The 21,805-nt window shown below is 50.8% G+C and overlaps 1 protein-coding gene across 2 annotated transcripts in view; it reads left to right on the plus strand.

The window, feature by feature from the left end:
* The window catches only part of PRKCA (protein kinase C alpha), a 385,206-nt gene that overhangs the window by 332,006 nt on the left and 31,395 nt on the right, over nt 1-21,805 (plus strand). For both annotated transcript variants that reach the window (XM_045814536.2, XM_045814537.2), the window contains exons 11-13: nt 1,665-1,756; nt 4,139-4,201; nt 5,118-5,256. In XM_045814536.2, coding sequence (XP_045670492.1) covers nt 1,665-1,756; nt 4,139-4,201; nt 5,118-5,256 — 294 coding nt within the window. The remainder of the gene's footprint in view (nt 1-1,664; nt 1,757-4,138; nt 4,202-5,117; nt 5,257-21,805) is intronic.

The raw sequence follows: 21,805 nt of genomic DNA on the forward strand, positions 1-21,805 counted from the left end.
CATTTCACTGTCCATGGGTCATTTTCTTGGAACACAGCCGTGCTCCTTCATTTTCCTATCGTCCGCAGTGGCTCTCCTGCCACAAAGGCAGAGTTGAATCATTGCAAGACACACCCAGAGCCTAAAGTATTTACCGTCTAGCCCTTTATGGAAGTTTGCGGAACCCTGTCTTACAGTATAATGAGAAAGAGAACAAAAGAGTTCCAGAGCACTGATCAGCCCGTAGTGGGGCCCGGGCCCTGGCATGGAGCTTGCAGGTGGCCTGCAAGAAATATAAACATTTCAAGGGCACCATCGTCAGGCACACCCAAAGACAGGCTTTCCAACCCTCAGCACCTGCCCTTTATAAGATGCAACTCGATAATCAGTAGCTGTCATTATTACTGTTGTGATTATAATTATTTTCAACTCTCTATTGGCCAGAAAATGACTTTCTGTTTTACATCTCTCTTTAAAAATCTCTTGGGAGGTCCCACTCAATGCTCTCGGATTTTAGAATCTCAAAATGCCCGTGTAACCACGCAGTGTCGGGGAGGGCAGTGGGCTGCAGAGCCAGGTGCCGGCCACTGCATGTCAGCCTGGCGCTGGCGGCACGGCCAGCCCCCTTCTCCCAGCAGCACCTGAGTAGCGCCCAGCAGGGAGGAGCAATACACCAGGCAGGGAGCCCTGTCTGTGAATCCCAGCCTGGTTCCTATCACCCTGGTTACACTGATGAAGGTCCGGAAGGCAACAAAACATGGAAATAAAGATGGAATTAAAATCCGTCACAGGAGAGCTAGAGATGGAAGCTCAGGGAGCTGTTTCCTGGCTGCCAGCACCAGCTTCCTTGTGTTTTTCCCTCCCTGTGCAGCACTTTAGTGTTTAATAACTTCCATGACATGGTGATGTTGTCTAGAAGCGAGCAGAGCTCGGCTTTTACCTGGGTGTGCTGTGCTGTGAGCTGCTTGGCTGTTCAACCCCATTTCCCCCATCTACCCCACTGTAATGTCCTCGTAAATATGCAGATGCACTGGGGTCTATGATGTACACCCTCCGTGGTGCCGACATTTAGCACACCAGTGACAGAGAAAATAAAAAAGTGTTTGGGCCCTATTATGGATGCAGAAACTCATTGGATTGGCCTCTCCATCTTTAGTCCCTTCCCCCACAGCAAATATCATTGAGCATTTATAATTTAGGAGCCCCGCCTAACTCACGAGAATTGTTTTTAGAAACTTCCAGTGGAAACACATGACTATATCACTGGGGTTTGCCTCCCAGATGCTGCGAACCCGCAATGCTCATTAAAATAAATAATTGGCCCATTTGGATTCTTCACACCATCCCTAACTTAGACATGTGTTATGTGTGCAGGAGAAAGGGGAAGAGGGTTTGAGGCCGTTAGTACAATAGGGAGCATACGGAACCAGAAGGGGGCAGCCGTGTTGACAGAGAGCCATTATTTCAGTGTTACATTAATGACTCTAGACTTCCCAAGGCCCTCATGCAGTAGGGTTTATTACTTTTATTTGGGAGGAAGAATTTTGCAGGGCTCCACTGAGCAGATCTGCCAGGGTAGCCCACGGTTTACTAACGAATGAGAAAGCAAAACACAGCCTAGAAAGAGTGAAGGAAGCCTCTCAGCCAGTGGCCAAGCCCTGCTCACGTTGAACCTTCGTCTTCAGGATCGGCTGTACTTCGTCATGGAATACGTCAACGGCGGGGACCTCATGTACCACATTCAGCAAGTAGGAAAATTTAAGGAACCACAAGCAGTGTGAGTATATGTATTTTTTAAGTCCCTTAATTTAGACAGCACACGGGAAGTGCTGCTGGGTGAAATGTGGAAGTGGGGCTTTGCCCACTTGGAGCTGAGCACCGTCACCTCCTAGGGGCAGACTTCTTGGTTGGGTCTATCGACACGTCTGAAGGAGAAGTTCATTCTACTTCCAGTCATCAGTTGGAGGTGCCGCTGTACCCCCTGTCACCCAATTCCACCCTCACGGATTGAGTCAGCCCCTCGTTATTAAACAAGTGGTTACCGCACACCCACGACACACCAGGCACTGGAAGTGGGAAAGGCTGTCTGCCCTCCGGGAGCTCACAACCCGACCCGGGGTAGGAGAAGTCACTCGACAATTGTACTGTGTAGCCGTAACGTGAGAGGTGGCACGCGAGCCCTGGTAAAGAGGGGAGGGAGGGAAGAATATCCTCAGGGAAAGCCCGAGCCAGCAGGGCAGAAGGGCGTGCAGGGCTCTGGGTGATGAGCCTGATGGAGGACCTGGCTGAGGACCATGGAAGGCTGGGGGGGGTGGGCTTCAGTGGGACTTCACACCATGAGGCTCAGTTTTCACAGAGCCTTGGGACCAAGAGGGGAAGGACGTGGGGAGGGAGAGGGCTGGTGAAAATCTATATAGAGGAGAAAGAATGGAACCTTCATCGGGTCTTGACCTTGAAGCCAAAGAGGAGTAAGGGTCTTTGAGAAACATTCTGGAGGAAGAAAAGCAGAACTCGGTGTAGAACGGAGAAACCTCTTCAGGCGACACCTCATTTTAGGTTTGGGAGGGGGCAGCCGCCGAGAAGGAGATGGCCCGGGGGAGAATCGTGAGCTTGGTTTTGGAGGGTTGCATTGGGATGCTGGAGTCAGCAGCGGCGGGAGAGACACGGCCCATCTAAGGGGGGACCTCGGTACCTGAACAATCATCCTGTTTTTCAGGGGCCAGGAGGTCACAGGACACACGGCAAAAGCAGATGTATACAAACAGCTATTTCATTTCCCTCGGGGAGGATGCGTCATGGGCATGTACCCCGATGAATCAAGTTAGCAAATGTTAATTGCATTGTGGCCGATGTTTGATCTGAAAGATAAATCTGAAGTTTTCGGCCTGCGTGGGTACATGCGTCTTAGGGAGGATTGACTGAAGGCGGAAGGGGGAATGCTTAGGTAGCAAGCTGAAAACAATGCAAGGGGGAATTTTTTTTTCTTTCTTTCTTTTTTTCATTCTCAGGTTTCTTTATTAATCAAACGCACAAATGCCAATCAGATTTTTGTTATTGCTGAACGGGGATTTTTTTTTTTTTCTATTTAGATTTCTACTTTTCAATTTTGGGGAATGCCTGTGTTTATCCCCTGTCTTAACTCTGTTAGTTGGAAAGCATCATAATGCTCGGGTTGTAAAGTAAAGCTTGATGACAGAGCTCTAAAGAGCTAGTAGCAGAACAGCCACTGTATGTTATGAGGTGACGTCGAGGTGTCTCGTCCAGCACCCTTATGTTGTGTATTTGTGTTGCTAGAAAGTTCCTATTTTAAAAATACAGAAGAGCATGAAAAATCATGTAAAAGCCACCTGTAATCCTGTCGTTTTTCCCTCCCCCATCCCGCCGCTCCCCTGCCAGCCCTCAGAAGTGCTCCCCCTACCCTTCCCCACAAGAGTTCGGTCCTTATCACTAAAGGTGTTCTCTGCTCGTGTAGACATTGTGCGGATTTTAAGCCTCCCGGGTGTGATGTTTGCACAAACACAGTCTTGGGGCTTCTCAGACTTCAGAAATTCCTAAATGCTATGCACGTTTTAAAACGTCTTTCAGCATTTACTCTAAGTTTATTATGAATTATTTAAAAGGGTAAACTCGAGTATGAGTCATGGTGTGTGTCCCATTTATCCTAGCACTTGGGATGGGGACGGCGGGGGGTGGGGTGAGGACAGCAGCTACAGAGCACATCATACACACACCTCCGTCTTCCAGGGAAGCACTGCATTTTCAGACACATTCTGTCCTTGAATAGGAAAATGGACATTTTCTCCACTCTTCCCCAGTCCTGACACAGAATGGTCTAGCAGCCACTGTTTAAGAGATCGTATTGGAAATTTTTTGTAAGCAGTAAATTAACTGTCCACCGGCCTCAGACAGGAAGTGCCTGTTTCTGGACAGGTAATAAACCTGTCTCTGACTTATTAGCTGCAAAGTTCCTCAGGGAGGTGGCAGTGATAAAATGGCCAAGGGGAGGGCGAAGGGCTTGTCATCAGTAGGGTACTGCTAATCTCCGATCGTCCCGGGGTCTTACGTTCTGTTGCCTCCTTGATGCCTGAACTGGAGGGTACAAAATATTCAGAAATCCAGAGAGCAAGCCAGCAAGGCTGATGAGGATTTTCTTTTGCAGATTTTATGCGGCAGAGATTTCCATTGGATTATTCTTTCTTCATAAAAGAGGAATCATTTACAGGTGCGTGTTGACACTCCGTAGCCAGCAGGGCACCTGGGAGTTTTCCTGGACCTCTGCACCTCCGTGTGCGTGTGATTCTGTGATGGGGACTTAAGACACGTTATTGAGAACCCTCGAGGTAACACAGACCTGCCGGGACCCACCTTTGTCTGCAGCCTGCAGGCAAATCAGAGCTGCTTTCTGATCTCTGGACCTCAAAAGGTTTTGTAGGTCTCATTTCTGCTTCCCAGGAGAAAACATGCTTTTCTCTCCACTGACAGCGCCTTCCTCTGCCTTTTTTTTTTGGAATGGAGGTCAGGGAGCAATGGAAACGGAATTTCTGTTATAGGTGCTCAGCAGGAGAACAAGGGGAGCTGGGGAGAGGCAGAGGAAAAGCTATCGAATTAAATTCTTCAGGTGGTTAGCAACAATGACAGTCTGATGCCAAAGAAAGGAGAACGTCTTCCAGGATTAGCCGAAGAGTAAAAGCACCTACGGCTCCAGGCAGAATGCAATGGCCCCACGTGTGTGACCCCTCGAGGTGGTGCTGAACCTGGGATTTGACACACCTGGTTGTGTGCCAGCCCGCCCCGCCCCCACCCCTTGTGGGATCCTGGTAGATCAAATGGCTGGGATCTGCCCCAGACCTGCTAACTTGGAATCTGGTGATTCACATGCTTGGCCAAGGTTGGGGGTCACTAGTCTGACCATTTAGTCATTTATTCGGTGTACATTTATTAAGTACCTACTGTGTCCTAGGCACTACAGTAGGCTCTGGAGATTTCAGAAACAAAAACAAAACCCGGTCACTCCTGGTCCCAGTTCTCCAGGAACTCGTAGTTAATACATCATTGAGGTGGCGGCTAGTCTCACTAGCTCCAGAGCAAACCGCGTGATGTCCTGGGAAGGGCGCTGATGCTCTCCTGCTTCCTTGCAGGGATCTGAAGTTAGATAATGTCATGCTGGATTCGGAAGGGCATATCAAGATTGCCGATTTTGGGATGTGCAAGGAACACATGATGGACGGAGTCACAACCAGGACCTTCTGTGGGACGCCAGATTACATCGCCCCAGAGGTAGGGACCCCGATTCTCCTTGGTTTGTAGGCCAGACCTTTCAAATCACAAATACAGCCCCTCCCTGGGGTATAGAATCATAAGCGAATCAACAAGTCAGTGACCACAAAATAAACTAAACTAGACTAAGTAGAGCAAAGTAGAAAACACGTGCGAGAGCTCACTGCATAGTAGGGGTATGTCTCGTTTATGGAGCTTTGTTTTGTGTGCCTGTAAGCTGGGTGTAGGGAAGAATCTCTTTCTTACAGGGTCATCGTCAGAACCGTTTAAGCTACACCATCAGGCAGAGAAGGGTATTGCCTGTAAAAATGCTCTACCTGGGAAAACTGGTTCAAAAGGTGGTTCCGATGATGGCTTTTTAGTGAAAGCAGAGTGATCAGTGCCCTACATGACCCGTTGGAATTGGTCATGGTGTTCAGTCCAGAAAGAACATTCCAGTGTGGTTGTAAACAGAGCGGTTCCAAGATGTGTGATCATGGCAGTGGCCATACTTATTTCGTCTTCGTTATAATATTGTTTGTTTGTTTGTTTTAAGATTTATTTATTTGAGGGAGAGTGCGAGTGACCAAGGTGTGGGGAGGGGCAGAAGGAGAGGAGAGAGAGAATCTCAAGCAGACGCCACATGGAGCCTGATGCGGGGCTCGATCCCACGACCCTGAAATCATGACCTGAGCCGATATCAAGAGTCAGACACTTAACCGACCGAGCCACCCAGGCACCCCTGTGAGGATACAGTCTGAGTAATTTTCGTCCTGTTGCGAACCTTCCTGCATGCCAGTGACTGGGCAGGTTATAACTCTGGGTCACGGTGTAGCCAACTTTCTACCCACACGCAGCCCCGTGGATGGAACGGGTCCTTCCCAGTTGAGCTCCAGCATAGTGGAAGGTAACAGATTCAAAGTGAGCCCGACCTTCCCTCTTTGGAGAGCTCGCGTGTTCGCTGTTGGCAGCTTGGGTGGTATGTCGTTAACCTGTTGGCCCACATGTTTGTCTTAGCGGCAGTAAGTGTGACATGAGCTTGGGAGTCAGACCGACGTGTGCTTCAGTCCCGACTCTATTCTTCACAGGCTGTGGGAACTCAGGCAAGTGACTTAGCCTCCCTGCCCCGTGTCTGCAGTGGCAAGTTAGAGATGATGATATGCTCCTTAGGATTGCTCTTGCAGAAATGCCAAACACAGTGTTTTGTGCCTAGTAGACCCTCCGTGGTAGCCCGTGTTCCAAAAGGAAAGCTTCATTTTTCTCCTCATTGTTAAGAGATGCCTTGTTTTGTTTGTTATCTATCCGGACAGTGTGGAAACACAGACTTCAAACATTTACTTAGAAACTCAAAGTCTCAATGACATGGCCAAAGGCGACATGTTATCTTGATACATTAACTTCATCGGGGTTTGACCGCCAAAGAACTCACACCTCACTGTCTCCAGGCAGACTGTGAGCTTAAATAGTCCTATTTCTCAAACATGAAGAATAGGGAGATCGTACAGTAAAATACAACTTCCTGATGCAGGATTTATTCCGACGCCTTCTACCGTGATTATGAGCCATGCCTGCTCCATTTATAACACCCGCCAGATACTATAAACACGTGGTGACAGGGAGGGCAGCGTTTTTAGGAATAAAGGTGGTTTGAACTTCATCTCCATTCGGACCCGGTCTCTGCGATCAAACACATAGCTTCCTGTGTTCAGGAACACTTCAGCCATGTGACGTCACCAGGGACGACGGCATCCCGTGTAGATGAAATGTTCCAAAGAGAGGACATTTGTCGTCTTTTTTTCCCTAATGTTCTTCGTTGTATCGGTTTCCTATCGTCGCTACAGCAAATAACCATGCACTTAGTGGATTAAAACAGTACAAGTTTATTATCCTACAGCTCTGGAGATCTGAAGTCCAAAATCCATCTCGCTGGGTCAAAGTCAAGTTACTGGCCGGGCTGCACTCCCTCCAGGAGCTCTGGGAGAGTCCCGTCGCCTTGACTTTTCTGGCCTCTGTGTGGCTACAGTCCGTGGTATAACATCTTACCATTTCTGTCTTTATGCCCCAGCCCCACAGCCTCCCTCTCACAGGACCATTGTGGTTACATGGGGCCCACCCAGATTACCCGGGCTCGTCCCTCTGTCCCAGGATCCTTCATCATACCTGCCAAGTCCCTTGTACCGGATAAAATTACCATATGCCCAGGTTCTCAGACTAGGATGTGCATATCTTCGGGGAAGGGGCCATGGCCCGTCCTGCCACACTCCTACGGTGTCCCACGTCCCTCCTCCAAGGACACCTAGATACACATCTAACGCATCTTGGTAACTTTAGGGCTTTTTTTCCTAACTCGTGCTCATTTGTGTGTATGTTTGTTTAGTTCTGTGCCCCTGATCACACGTGTAGATTTGCGTCTCCAACGTCACTACTGTCAAGAAACAGTACAGTTCCAGCCCTCCTGTTCGCCTTTTAGAGCCATGCCCACCTCCCCCGTGATCTCCCTCCTGTCCCCATCCCTGGCCCCCAGCAACTTACCTATTTTCCATCCTATAACTTTGCCATTTCAAGAATGGCATATGATGGAGTCATACAGTACCTAACCTTTCGAGATTGGCTTTCTCATCTGAGCACTTTCTAGAACTTTCTAGTCATCGTCATGGAGTGCACGTCTACCCCCTGGGCAGGTTACTTAAACATTCCGTGCCTCAGTTTCCTCCCCCGTAGAGTGGGGATGATAATGTCTACCTCCTAAGGTTGCCGTCTATGATTTGGAGGATCGCCTGGTACCAGGCAAGGGCGTCCTGCCGTGGTTATTGTTCTCTTGACTTCTTTGCCACAATTCACACTGGGCCTCTTGCGGTCTTCTGCTGCAGCCCCCCTCAAACAGTCCTCACAGTGTGATTCAGAAAAGGGGCCCAAGGCAGTAAGTAATGGTCTGAGGCCATGTTACTGAGAAGCGCCAGCACCAGGCCTCACTGCCAGGCTCAGGCCCCCAGCAGACACATGTACCACCCCTACAGTAAACCACTGCTCCAGTCTCCGTGACTCACGCATTCAGAGACTCACTGTGCCACACGGCGTGCCACGGGGACAGGGTCTCCACCGGGGCCCGGCCTTTGACATGCTTTACAGTGTGGACGACGTGACGCTCAGGCGAACGGAAACCCAAATCCGTGTTTTGATTCAGGTTGACTTTCGTTGTCAGGTAATTCGGGTTGCATCACTTTGGGAACTCGATCAGTAATTCTGGCTGTTGTACGTGAAACAGTTAATTCAAGCTGTTTTACCTTTCGCTAGCATTTTCCCCGTACGGATCCGGGAATGTGGCGTATCTGGTCATAGGAATAATCGCAGTGAAGAGGAAGACCATCTAGGTTCAAAGTTTCTGAGTTTGCTCGGAGGTTAACATAATCCTGTCCTCTGTGTAAATTGTTCCGTCAGGCAGAGGCAAAAATAATTATCTTGGCTGGCATTTTCCCTAATGGGCAAAGCAGAGGCTTAAATATTCATGGCTGTTTGTTTAAAACCCTCAAAATGGATTAATATCGTGGCATCTCCTTAAGCAGGGAAGATGAGCTAAGGCAGAAAATGTCACTAACAGATGGGATTTTGGAGTTGAGTTGGACACCCACAAAAGGGGGCGCTCATCAGAAGCTAATTCCTGGACCCGGCCTCACGGGAACTCAGTGCCTTGACACAGAAAGAATTCTTCAGGGTCAGCACGAGTCCCTGAGAAGGACGCACAGAAGCTTCGCCGGGGTTGAATCCCCCATCTGAAAGTGATTTGGGGCGTGTGAAGTCCCGTGGCAGGTCAGGTCCCTCCCTGCAGCTAAGCACCAGGCTCCGAATGCTAGCATGGCCCACTTCCTGGGCGGAGAGATACAGCAGGGACGGGTCTGCTTGTGGCCGGCGCCCCTCTGAGCAGCTCCTGCTGCAGCCGGAGCAGAGCCTTTGGAAAATGTGCCGTGCGGAGCCCTTGCTGTGGTGGGGGCACGTTAGACCACATGCGTGATATAGGGACTGTCTACTCTGTACCAAGTCCGCCGAGCACATCTGCTTTGTCCCATTGCATCCATGAGCAGAGCTCAGTGACTTGCCCAGGGTCATACAGCTGGTCACAGGCAGAGGCGGGCTTTGGACCTGAGACGTTCTGACTCTAGAGCACCCAGACGTATATTCTTGCCAGCTACTGCTCCATGTCCAGAGAGAAGAGAAAGCTCCCCAAGCAAACGAGCAGTTCACAATGAGCGCTGAGATACTGTGTAACACAAGTAACATCTTTTAGGAGAAGATAGTCGCTCAGCCGGAACCGGGGACCTGAGTCACAGATGTCTCTATCGCAGTCAACAACTCAGGCTTGCCTTCCCGCTGGTACTACCGGGCACACCCCTCAGAAGCCACAGGCCAAGCACCAACACCGAAGCCCCTCTCCCACACGTGGCAGCAACCCGCCAGATATTCAGGGCACCTGCTAAGAGCCTGGTGTGCTCGGCAGGAGAATGGAGCCCAGCGGGGCCTGTGAGGGGGCCTGGGGCTGGAGGCCACTGCCGCCCAGGAGAGCTGTAGCCTGAGAGACGCGGATGAGACAGCGTTCCCCTTGGCAAGGACAGATGGCGCCCCAACACGGCAAAGGGAACTAGGGAACGGTCTATGGGCACACATGCCGGTGCTGCAGCGAGCTGGCCATACGCAGACGTGCAGCCTCCTGCAAGTGCTGGGGGCTGGATGGGCTCAGAGAGCTGGAGGCCCTTCCTAGGGGGCCATGACCTCTTCTTCCATCCCCACGGGAAGGGCAGTCCAGTCCTGCCTATGACCGCCGCCAGAAGTCTGCATTTTTATGTAAAACTTCCCTACTTGTTCAAAATTGGGTCTAATATATATTAAGAGAAGTGTACATCAGTAAGATCCAGCCAGTGGGCCACCAGCTGTGACCTTTTCTGGAGGGGGTCAAGGGTCGTGTCTGGGGGGAGCCACATTTGAGGAATGGGAGGAAAGAGGGGAGACCAAGGTGTGTCCAGAGAGCCATAGAGTTTTGGATACCAAGGAAATTGAGTGCTCATGAGTTCAGAGATGGCCGGGGACCGTGGAGGTCAAGGAGCTGGGGGGGAGGAGGAGGGGAGGGGTTCCGGCCACAGGGAACCAGCCATCCCTGAGAGCACATACTAACGGTGCAGCGGAAGCTGGATGACATGGAGCTGAGTGCGAGCATCAGCAGCCAGGCTGGAACCACGTCCTGGGGAACGGATGGTAAATGGACGGGGTGAATGGTCACTCCTAGGGAAGCAGCGTGAAGGAAGCGTCAACAAGGCCGGGAAGACCTGAGCATGTTTCTAGGCCGAGCGGAAGATGCCCAGAAAGAGGGAAAGTGAAGATGCAGAGAGAGGGCATACCGCAGGCCCGGAGGGAACAGGCTAAGGAAGCAGGAGGAAGGAAGAAAGCTGAAGTCGTCCTCGCTGGCTGGCTTGCATTTTCCAAGGGCGAGGCCAGGAAGGCTGGGGCGGGGGTCTGGGGGTGGGAGGTGTGCTGTCCCCACATCCACACGCAGTGACCTGCCCAAGGCTCCTGGAAGTGACTGAGCAGGGAGGGAACCGGTGCTTGGGGCCAGAGGGGGGCTGAGTGTCTGTCAGAATAGGGGGATTGAGGGCCTGGTCCTAAAGAGTATTGAGACTAGGCTCAGTGGGGGGAGCAGAGGCGGAGTGGGGGAGGAGAGTGACAGAAGGGCAGGAGGACATGGCCACAAGGGCTGAGGAGGGGGTTCGTTTCTGAATTAGGCATCTTGGAGAAGCCCAAGACCCTTTGTTGTCTGCCCCCCCCCTTTCCCTCCCTAACCTCATCTCTCACCTCACCCTCCACCCCTGTCTCTCCAGACCCCCCCGCACTGGCTTCCTACCACTCCCCAAACTTTTGCTCTTCTCACGCCTGCCACCTGGGATATCCTGCCCCGGCAGCGGGGATTCCTCCTGCACCTCCGCTCAGATGTCACCTCCAGGAGGCTGTCTTTCCTGTGACTCTGTTCAGACCTACAGACCTCCGGTCCCTGCCCTGCCCTCCTTGCACCCTCTGACGGAGCACATCACCGTGCACTCGTGTGTGTGTTTCGCTAGCCCACTCATCCCCCCACAGCAGGATCCTTGTCTTTGGTTTACTGCAGAGCCCCTAGCCCAGGGTCTGGAGCGGCGCCCGGCGGCCGGGGTGGGTCTGGGATGAACAGGTGCAGCGTGGAGGAGGGGGCTGGCAACAGAACAGAGCTGAAGGCTGGGGGAGTGAGAGGTCAAGAACCTGGGCAGGCATTGGAAAGATGATTCCCAAGGCTGCCACCAGGGAGGAGACTGAGGCTGGTGGCAGGAGACGGGCTGTGGGGGACAGCCACGTGCCTCACGCCACCAACCCACAAGAGCTGGTGCGCTGGGGGACCAGAGTGTCTGAGGTGTGGGACGTCAGCCTGGACCCCCCAGACTGCCCAAAGTCCCAGAATATTGACACCCCCGGAGACATTTCCTGGCCTTTGGGGAAAGGGGTGGAGAGAAGGATGGAGAATAAAAGAGGGTCTAAAAGTTAAACGAGAAAACACGCGAGATGCATGCAGCCAGGCAGTAAATTAGCACTTGCCCAGCTGAGAAGAACGGGGGAATGAGGGGGAGACCAGCCAGTCAGCGTCAGCGGGGGCTTCTGTGGGATCAGCACTTCTGAACCCCGGCCCCACGCCAAGCAAGCGCGGGCCAAGCAAAGCACTGATTAAAGAAGGACAATGATAAGCCGAAGGTGGCTTGTTTTCTTTCAGAGGCCAATTTCCCTCTGTATAAAGTCACAGTCCAATGCCTCCGGCTTTGCAAGAGAACATGAAGCAGCTGCCTTCCCTCCAAGAAATATTTAAAGAGCCAAGGCCAGGCTTTCCCTTGGGTTCTTCCTTAAATTATGTAACTCTCCTCGGATCTTTTCTAGCAATTACATTGGTTTTGTTACGATCTGCCTGCGGCTCTTAGCTCACCTGGCCTTGGGGTTTCATCAGCATTCTGTTCTCTGGGGCACGTGGCCTCCTCTGTGACATTGCGGTCCATGAGGCATCTGTGACCCTGTCCTTCTTCCTGACTTCCTTCCGGTTCTTCCTCCAGAGATAACCCTTGTGGGTGAGCAGGACCCAGGGTGGAGTGCCTCACTGACTTGGTCTGGTTTTGTTTAATCGGCAGAGCAGCTCTACAAAGTTGGTGTCATTGGCTCTGTTTTCCAGATGACGAACCCGAGGTACAAAGAGATTTGGTCATTTTTCCCGTGGCCCCACTTCAGGACAGAGCTGGGCCTTGAACCCGGGGCCGGTCTGCTTCTCACAGCAGTGGCTGCTATCCCGAGACAAGGGAGGGGACTGCAGGTGTCGGCTCAGGTGTACCCCGAGCGTGCCTCGCTCTCGCTACTCTCATGACCCCATCTCTTGTTTGCAGAGCCCCACTAATGCTCTGAGTGCTTACTCCCAGCGTGCTGTGGCTGCATTCACTGGCCTTTCATTTGGGGATTTGTTTAAATCCTGTAAAAATGGGTCAGAGATTTCTAAAATCTTATTTCACTTTTTACTTTGCCATGGGTTGGGGGGTGTATCTTGAGAGCAATAACCAATACTTACTCATTTCCTAGCATGTACTAAGTGCTTGTATCTGTTGTCTCGTTGAAACCTTACCATAGTCCTTGGAGGTAAGGTTTACAGACAAGGGAAAGGAGACATGGAGAGGTCAGGTCACTTGTCTGAGGCTCATGGATAGCAAGTGGCAGGGCAGGACCCTGGGCCCCAAAGTGCAGATCTGCGGCCCTAATGTCACCAGCAGCCAGGTTTCCCTCCCCCCCCCCCCCCACTTCGGGCTTTCACTTACTGCCCTGTTACCAAACAGATCTGGAAAGACTTCCAGGCTATGAGATCTCCCTGTTCTGGAAAGCCCTTCATTCCAGCTAATAACGCTCCCACCGGCCCAAGATTTCTTCCTAACTCCTAGGTCATTCCTTTACTGCACAAGTAGTTCTTTGGTTTAGAAACACCGTGAACGTTCGCAACGCTCCCTCTTCGGCAGAGGCAGCCTGAGGTGAGGAGGGTCCCAAGTGGGCACCGTGCTGTGGATCTTGTCTGCTTCCCCGGCACCAGCCATCCTTACCCACCACCCTGAGAGAGGCCAGTAATAAGGGTACAGTGGCTGAGTTCGAGAAACACTTAAAGGGGGACTAGCGGGATGATGACAATACATTTGATTCTGCACGGATCCCATCTTACCCTGTGTTGGCCTCATGCAGACTGAATGTCCACCTCCTTGAGGTCTGTCCCCCCCAGTTTATCCAGAGCTTCTCAGCATGGTGGCTAGCTCCCAAGAGGGCAAGAGTAGGAGCCACAAGTCCACTTAAGCTGCACCTGGAGCTTAACAGCAACCACATTACGTGGGTCAAAGCAAGTGCCAGAGCCAGCCCAGATTCTAAGGGAGTTATTAGAAATGTTCAATGTTCGGGGGTGGGGGGAGTGGCATTGCCACCCTGCAGGAGGCATACAGGATAGGAGGGGGTCACTGTGACCAGTTTTGGGAGCAGCCGGTTTTGAGCTCTGTGTTGGCCAATGGAAGGCTCCTCAACACGGCACCCCAGAAAGGGCAAATCTCAAAGGTGCTGAGGACCCAGGCAAGAGGAGCCTCTGCCCTGTGTTTTGGAGCTGGGATCAGCAGACTCCTTCTGCTAAGGGCTAGAGAGTAAATATTTTAGGCTTTGCACTAATCTAAATTTTAGATTTTAGCAAGAGGCAAAATCGAGCAACTGTTCTTGCCAAAAGGCTCATAGTCTTTTTTACACTTTTTTTTGTTTTACATTTGCTCACAGGCAGGTTGTACACAAATGGGAGGTGGGCTGGATTTGACCTGCAGGCTGTAGTTTGCCGCCCCCAACTTTAAAGGGTTCTCCCCTGGCCCTCTGCCAGCCTTAGCTTGCCTCCTAGGGCTACAGCGACATGCCCCCTCGGGCCTGAGAAGTCCCTTCCATGACCTACATGGGCCTTCCTAAGATCCATCCTTGCAAAGGACACCACCCTGACTCCGGTGTCCGAAGGAGAGGCCAGCAGTGGCTGTTTGCAGAGCACGGCGGGACAGAGTATGGATGTGCGGGCCGGGGCGCATAGATGTGACAAAGGACTGAGAAGAAAAGGGGAGTGGGCCAGGTCTCCTAGTACCGGAGTGGAATCTAAGGGGTCTGTGAATTCTAAAGTCGACCTCCCCCTCCAGGTTGTTGAGAAGTATTATGGACTAACTTACGTCCCCTCAAAATTCATGTCACTCCCTAACCCCCCATTTGCATGTAAAGATATAGGGCCTTTAAGGAAGTAAAGAAGGTTAAATGAGGTCATTAGGGTGGGGCCCTGATCTGGTAGGACTGGTGTCCTTACCAGAAGACCAGGAGACAGCAGGAGTGCCCCCGCACAGAGAAAAGGCTGGGGGAGACACATGGGGAAGGAGCCTGGCTGTAGCCAAGAAGAGAGGCCTGTCAGAAACCAGCCCTGCCCACGGGTAGCTCGATCTTGGACTTCCAGCCTCCAGGCCTCTGAGAACATGAATGAGTATGGTGTAAGCCACTCCGTCTGTGCTATTCTGTCCCGGCAACGCGAGCTGACTCATACAGGAGGGTATATTGGTCACGGTGGTAGGAGAGAACATTTAACAGTTTGTTAGCTTGATCGGTCATGTGTGTTCAGATATCTGGTATGTGGGCCTCAGTCACTCTTGTTCCAGTGACCCTGTCACCCCCTCCAAATGTGAGACATGGACCTGACCTAGACCAGTATATACTCCTACATTTAGTCTGGGTAAATTATGTTGTACACCAAAACATATTTTATCTATTCACGGTCAACACCCTCGTCCCCCTTATCAAGCAGAACAGGAAGGAGGAATGATTCAAGTCTCAAGGTCAGAGGCAATCTCTCAGATGTCCTTGTCCCATTCCCAGCTCCTGCTTGCAGAGGGGGCACCAGGAGGGCGGGAATGCAAGGGCCAGGTTGAGTCCCGCCTCTGCTGTGTTCCCACTGTGCATTACTGCACTGACGCTTGCTCGTGCCTCGACTTCCCCAGTGGTCAGCAGAAGTGGCGCCCAGCACAATGCATCCAAGGGCTTTGTCCCCGGTAGCTTGGATTCCAATGCGACCTCTGTTACCATTAGTATCACGGTGTATCTTGCTGTGGAGAAGGTTCTAGAAAACATCAGGTTGGGAGGAGAGTGTCTAAACAGGTGTTTGGTTTCTTCAGCGTGACGGGGGATTACAGAAGTCGCACTGAAGAGGTCGAGTAAGCAAGTCCATTAGGAGGACGTTTTCCCAGCCCCATCTCATTGTCACCGCCCTAATTTCTTCCGTGACCAGCCCGTGTTATCCAGGAGCTAGAGAGAGATTAGCCCCAGCAGAGATTAGCGCTTCCTTGGAAGAATCACAGAGACTTGAAACGGGAACACTTTCCCACGTGTAACGCAGTGCTAATGCCTGCTCCGAGGGTCACAGAAGACCACGTCCCACAGCTCCGCAGCCCGCATCCTGGAGTCAGAGGAACGCCAGGCGCAGGGGCGGCTTTCTGCAGCCTGGAGAGGCGGGCACTTCATTCAGTTTTCCTCGTGGCTCCCTCAGAATTCGCCCCGCCCCTCTGGAAGATAGTTTGGCGGTTTCTCACAAAGCTAAACATAGCCTTTACCATACGATCCAGCAGTCGTGCTCCTAGGCATTTGCCCACGTGAATTGAAAACTTATGTCCGCACAAAAAAACCTGCACACGGATGTCTGTAGCAGCTCTATGCGTAACTACCAAACGTGGGAGCAGCCGCGGTGTCCTTCAGCAGGTGAATGGCTACATGATGGAGTATTATTCAGCACGGAAGAGAAATGAACCGTCAAGCCATGAGAAGACCCGGAGGAACCTTAAGTGCATTTTGCTAAGCGAGAGAAGCCAACCGGAAAGGGCTGTGTGCTGTCTGATTCTGCCCACGGCACACGGTGGGAAGGGCAACACGTACGGAGACAGTAAAAAAGATGAGCAGTAGCCATGGGTTAGTGGAGAGGGAGGGCTAACCAGGCGGAACAGAGGACGTTGGGGGCAGTGAAATTCTGTATAATAGCAAAGTGTTCGATACATGTCACGAAACATTTTCAAAAACCCGTAGAATGTACGGCGCCAAGAGTGAACCCAAACGTGAGCCGTGGAGGATGAGGATGTAGCCACGCAGCTTATCAGTTGTAACGAAAGTGCTGCTCTGGTGAGGGGTTTCCATAGCAGCGCACGGGGCCTATGGGAACTCTCTACGTTCCACTCAGTTTTGCTGTGAACCCAAAACTTCTCTTTAAAAAAAATTATTAAAAAAACATATAGGGGCGCCTGGGTGGCTCAGTTGGTTAAGCATCCCAACTCTTGATTTTGGCTTAGGTTGTGATCCCAGGGTTGTGAGATCAAGCCCCACGTCTGACTTCATGCTGGGTATAGAGCCTGCTTGAGATTCTCTCTCTGCTTCTGCCCCTCTCCACCCCACCCCACACGCTCACTCTCTCTCTCTCTCTCTCTCTCTCTCTCAAAAACAAAAAAAGAAAGAAAAAAATATATATAGCACCTCTGGCCTTTCTGTGCTACATGAAAGTCTGGGATGGTGCTGGGAATGGGGTCTATAATCACCAGGCTCTGAGCTTTGCTTCTCCCTCCCTCCCTCCCTCCCTCTTTCCTTTCTTCCTTTCTTCCCCTTGTCTTTAAAGCCAGCGTTAATCATTACAAACCATTTTTGTGCTCGTTGTTCCTCTCCTGACATTTTGGGAGAGCAGGACTTAGGTTGTCCTGCTGTTTGCTTTCTGTTCTTCTAAAGTGAACAACCAGGGAGTAGAAGAGGTGGGTACTATGAATAGATTATAAAGCACTTTTAGTGCCATTAGAGAAATCACTTCCTGTTCTCTCCAGTTCTAGGTAGAGCTGCAATTTCTGTCTACATAGAAAATATATGCTTTGGACTCCAGACTTTCCATTTTCACCTTGTGGCAATTTTCTTTATACTTATGTCATGCCTTTTGTCCAAAGATTTCAAAGATTGCAGGTATTTCTCATGTGATGTACAAAGATCCCTGATGTAAGGCATTGCATTTTAATTTATCTGTTTTCCTGTCTCCCTAGTTGGAGTCACAATCCCTGTGCCTAGCAGAGTGCCCAGCCCAAACAAATGTACAATTTGCCATAAACAGTGGGGGTGAGGAAGTGGGACGGGATGTGGATGAAAAAAGAAAAACCTGAGGTTTTACTGCTCTACTAAAAATTAATGTAATTGCACAAGAGGGGGATTTTAAAATCTATTTTATTGATTTACATACCCCCTGCCTCGAGCAGTGTCCAGCACATAGGAAGCTAATATTTGCTGAAAGAATGAATGGAAAGTTCAGCGTTGATGAGAATTGCCAGGTGCCAACAATCATTTCAGGGTGTTTAATACATATTATGCATGTAATCTCTTCTAGCAGAATGTTTCCTTTGTCCTCCTGTGAGCCGGGTTTAACTTCACTGCCTTGATTCATTTTCACCAGCCTGCCGTGCCTGGGGCCCAGTTCTTACTTCCGATGTTATTACGGTCAACTCACCTGCAATAAACACATTTTATTATACGAAATGCTGTTTTATCCCCTGCCGTGCGCCTACCAGGTGGGTGCTGAAATTCCAGTATCCCAGCTGAGGAAGCAGAAACTCAGAGAGGCTGAGCAACTTGCTGAAGGTCACACAGCTCTCCCATGGCAGAGCTGGTCTCCAGAAGTCAGGTTCAGAGCGTTCACATTGCAGTCTGCTTCCTGCGCGGTGGCTACTGGTGTTCTGGGCTTGGATACACCACCCAAACGGTGTTTGACAGGGAAGCCTCTTGGGCTGAGAGGTGGGGGTGCCTCCCCCTCACCCATCATGAAGCTTTCCTGTTTCTCGAACTCTGGTCCAAGCCTGGTGCTGCAGAAAGGGGACACAGGCAGGAGACCTTGTCACGAACCAGCCCAGGGACCTTCGAGCAAGCCACTTAGCTACTCTGAACCTTAGGTTCCTTTCCAGAATCCGGAGGATACTTGTAAAGCACCTGTAAGGGTCCCTCCAGCCTTGGCAATCCAGCCATTTGATGTTGCACCTAAGAGGTGGGTGGTGCCACGGTTTGGGCTCGGGTGAGATCCACTCGCACACGTTTCTGCCACACTAGCTGCTGGGCGGCGTCCCGGTGCTGCGTGCGCAGGGCGGTGGTCCGGCCCTGCTGGGGAAGAGTCTGGGGTCAAGGGAGGGCAGATAAGCAGTTTCAGTGGGGTGCAGCAGAGGCTCCAGGAGCTGCGTGGAGGCTGAGGTCTGTGGGCCCCAGAGGAGGTAGGGGAGCAGACAGTTCGCGAACTCACGGTCCCAGTCAGGACAGAACACCTAGGAGACACTGCCGCTCGTCTTTTTACCCAAATGGTACTGTTTCGACAGGTCAGTGTTCTTGACCGTGCGCATAAAGTAGGCCTCTCGTGGCCCATGTTCTGTCGTCAGGAACTTAAGATGGTTTTCAAAACAACCTAATTTTTTTGTTGAAGTAAAATAGTTTTATTTTTGATCAAAGGAAGAGAAAATTTTGTTTCCCTGAGACAGTAACAGGACTCGAGCATGTTCTATGCATAAAGGCCAGTGTTAATTTGTAACGGCAACCTGGGAAGAGCCCTCTGAGCTCGGCCGTTCATTAGGGCGGGTTCTTGGGGGGTGGGGGTTGGCGAGTAAATGTAATGTGAAAATGAAGAGTGGAGTCCAGTCAAGGTACAACCAGGAATGGGAGGGTGAGTCTTCTCGCACACATGTGGGACACACACATGTTCCCCCCCCCCTTTTTTTTAAAGATTTATTTATTTATTTGACAGACAGTCAGCGAGAGAGGGAACACAAGCAGGGGGGGTGGGAGAGGAAGAAGCAGGCTCCCAGCAGAGGAGCCCGATGCGGTGCTCGATCCCAGAACACCGGGATCACGCCCTGAGCCGAAGGCAGACACTTAACGACTGAGCCACCCAGGTGCCCCAACACACGTGTCCCCTTAAGACAAATCTTCCAGAGCCAGAGTTCCCGAGTGAAGTGGACATCTTGGCAACTTTGATCCTGCTAAGCTTTTGAGCAAACCCTTTTGGGGCCAGTTCCCACCATAGCTGTCTAGGGAACCACACTGGGTCGTGGGCTGATGAACTTTGGGTTTAGAAAAATGGTCAGAAGTGTGGATGCCAAGTCCAGATGACCAGAGTTCAAATCCCAGCATTGCTACTTACTCGCTGTATGACCTCGGGCAAGCTAGTTCACCTCTCTGTGTCTCATTTCCTCATCTTTGAAATGGGTGCTCCTACCTCATAAGTCTCAGGACGGCTAAGTGAGCTGGCAGAGCTAAGGAGCCTGGCACATAGTGTTGCGATGGTGACGTTACAATCATTGTTGCTATTGCCAATAGCATCTAAAACCTTACTGTACCGCCCGCCCCCCAAAGAGTTTCTGAAGCCCCGTCCTCTTTGGGAGGCCTTTAAGTATGTAGCCCTGGCAGAGGGTGGAAAGGTGGGTGGTTTCAGAGCAATGTCCTTCCAGCCACTGTGGCCGCTGGCCTGGGAGGAGATGAGAAGCTACCCCCAGCCCCTTTCATTCCTGGTCCTGTGCCCAGGCTGGGAGAAAGCTCATTCATATCTTATTTTTGCAAGACAGGCAGGCATTTGAAACATCCTGACATCTCCCCCAAGCAATTGGCTCATGTGAGTATAATAATAATGATCATAATGACAAACAGCAGTAAAGCGGAATGACAGTGGCCCTGTTGGGGGTCTGTCTCTGAAGCTAAAGTTCACCCTCCCATGTGCTGCAGGGAGACCTGCCAACTGGAGCCCTTCTTGCCAAGTCTGCCTCTCTTTTGTGAGGTTCTCTGCTATGGGAGACCAAATTGCCGTTGCAGCCCCCCAGGCTTGGCTGCAAGCCTCCGTTGGCCCGTGAGTCCCAGAGACACCTGCTCCTGTCCCCAGTGGGGACAAAAACAAGGGAGCCTCACCATCCATTCTGTGGCCTCTGAGTCTGGTCCTCAGCCCAAAGCTGGCTCCCTAGGCCAACAGGAGCCCAGGAACCAGAATGGGTTGTAGGAGCCCGTGAGAAGGGTGTAGACCAGTACTGTCCAGCAGAAACAAAATGCAGGTCAAATTGCATTTAGCAGCCCCATTTTTGTGTATGTGTGTGTTTTTTTCCTAAAGATTGATTGATTGATTGATTGAAGGAATCTCTACACCCAACATGGGGCTCGAACTCAAAACCCCAAGATCAAGAGTTGTGGGCTCTACCCACTGAGCCAGCCAGGCACCCCCTAGCAAACACATTTTTTTAAAGTTAAAAAATTTTAAGAAACAGGTGAAATTAAGCCTAATATATTTTTTTTAACCCAAAATATCCAAAATATGAATTGAGATATTTTGTGACTGGGGTCCTAAGTCTTCAGAATCTGATGTGTATTTCCCACCTAGAGCACATCTCCGTTTGTACTAGCCACTTTTCAAATGCTCAGTAGCCACATACGGGGTAGGTCTAGACAGCTCACAAGGGACAGTGTAACCAACATCCTAAATCATGTGTATCTAAATGTTTATCTTCAAATGGGGCTAATGCAGTGTCCCTTTTGCAGTGAGATTTTTGGATCGTTGGAGGTATTTATTAATAGCAGCTCGTCATTGAGGGGAAAGCATGCTTCATTGTAAAAATGAATTTGCAGTGGTAAGGTTGCACCCCTAGACCTTGAAACTTAGATCTTTGGACCGTCCCATTTCATCTAGCGTGTAAGTCAGGGGTGACACGTTGTGAGCTTCTCCAAGAAGAAATGCCCCAGCTGAATTTCCCACCCCATCCTGTTATTACCATTGAAAGCACAGCAGTATTCGGCATGACTTTGTCATCTCGGCCCAGTAGCTGAGCTGGCGGGCTTGAGGGATTGCCGAATGCTATCGCCAAGAAAAAGGAGCCGTTGGCACTTGGCATTCTCCTTTGGTAAGCCTTGGAAGGAGAGGGTGTTATCAGCAGGAGTCAAGAGAGCTTAATGCTTTGCAAACAGAAAATAAAAATGAAGTTGGACCAAAGTTGATAAAAGAGTCAAGAAAAAAAAAATCTTCAGGTGGCCATGGCCTTTAGGATTTTTGAATCATTCTGACCAGACCCAGGGTTTCCCTACCCTTGACCTCTGACAGCTTTCCAAACTCGGATGGCGTTTTCTACCACCCAGGTAGGGGAGGGGTCTGACTGGTAAGACTGCTCAGATATTTGTAGAATACGGGATACGAAATACAGCGTGACCTCCCTCGTTCAGCCGTCTCCATTCCCCAGCCTGATAACTCCCACAGCAGCACAGTGCCCCAGCTCCGTCCGTGTTAACAACGGAGTCACTAAAACACTGATTAATGAAAATAGGTTGCCAGGACTGGTTTTAACATAGTTACAGGAACAAATTTTATTCAAGTGCTTTTGAAATACGGCTACAACAACTGAAATGGTTTTAAACCTCTTTAATCCTCAAAGCCCTTTGATTAATATTTTATTAATCTCAGTATGAG

This window comes from Ursus americanus, chromosome 23, assembly GCF_024610735.1.
Source record: "Ursus americanus isolate L20-20 chromosome 23, mUrsAme1.1.p, whole genome shotgun sequence".
NCBI lineage: Eukaryota > Metazoa > Chordata > Mammalia > Carnivora > Ursidae > Ursus > Ursus americanus.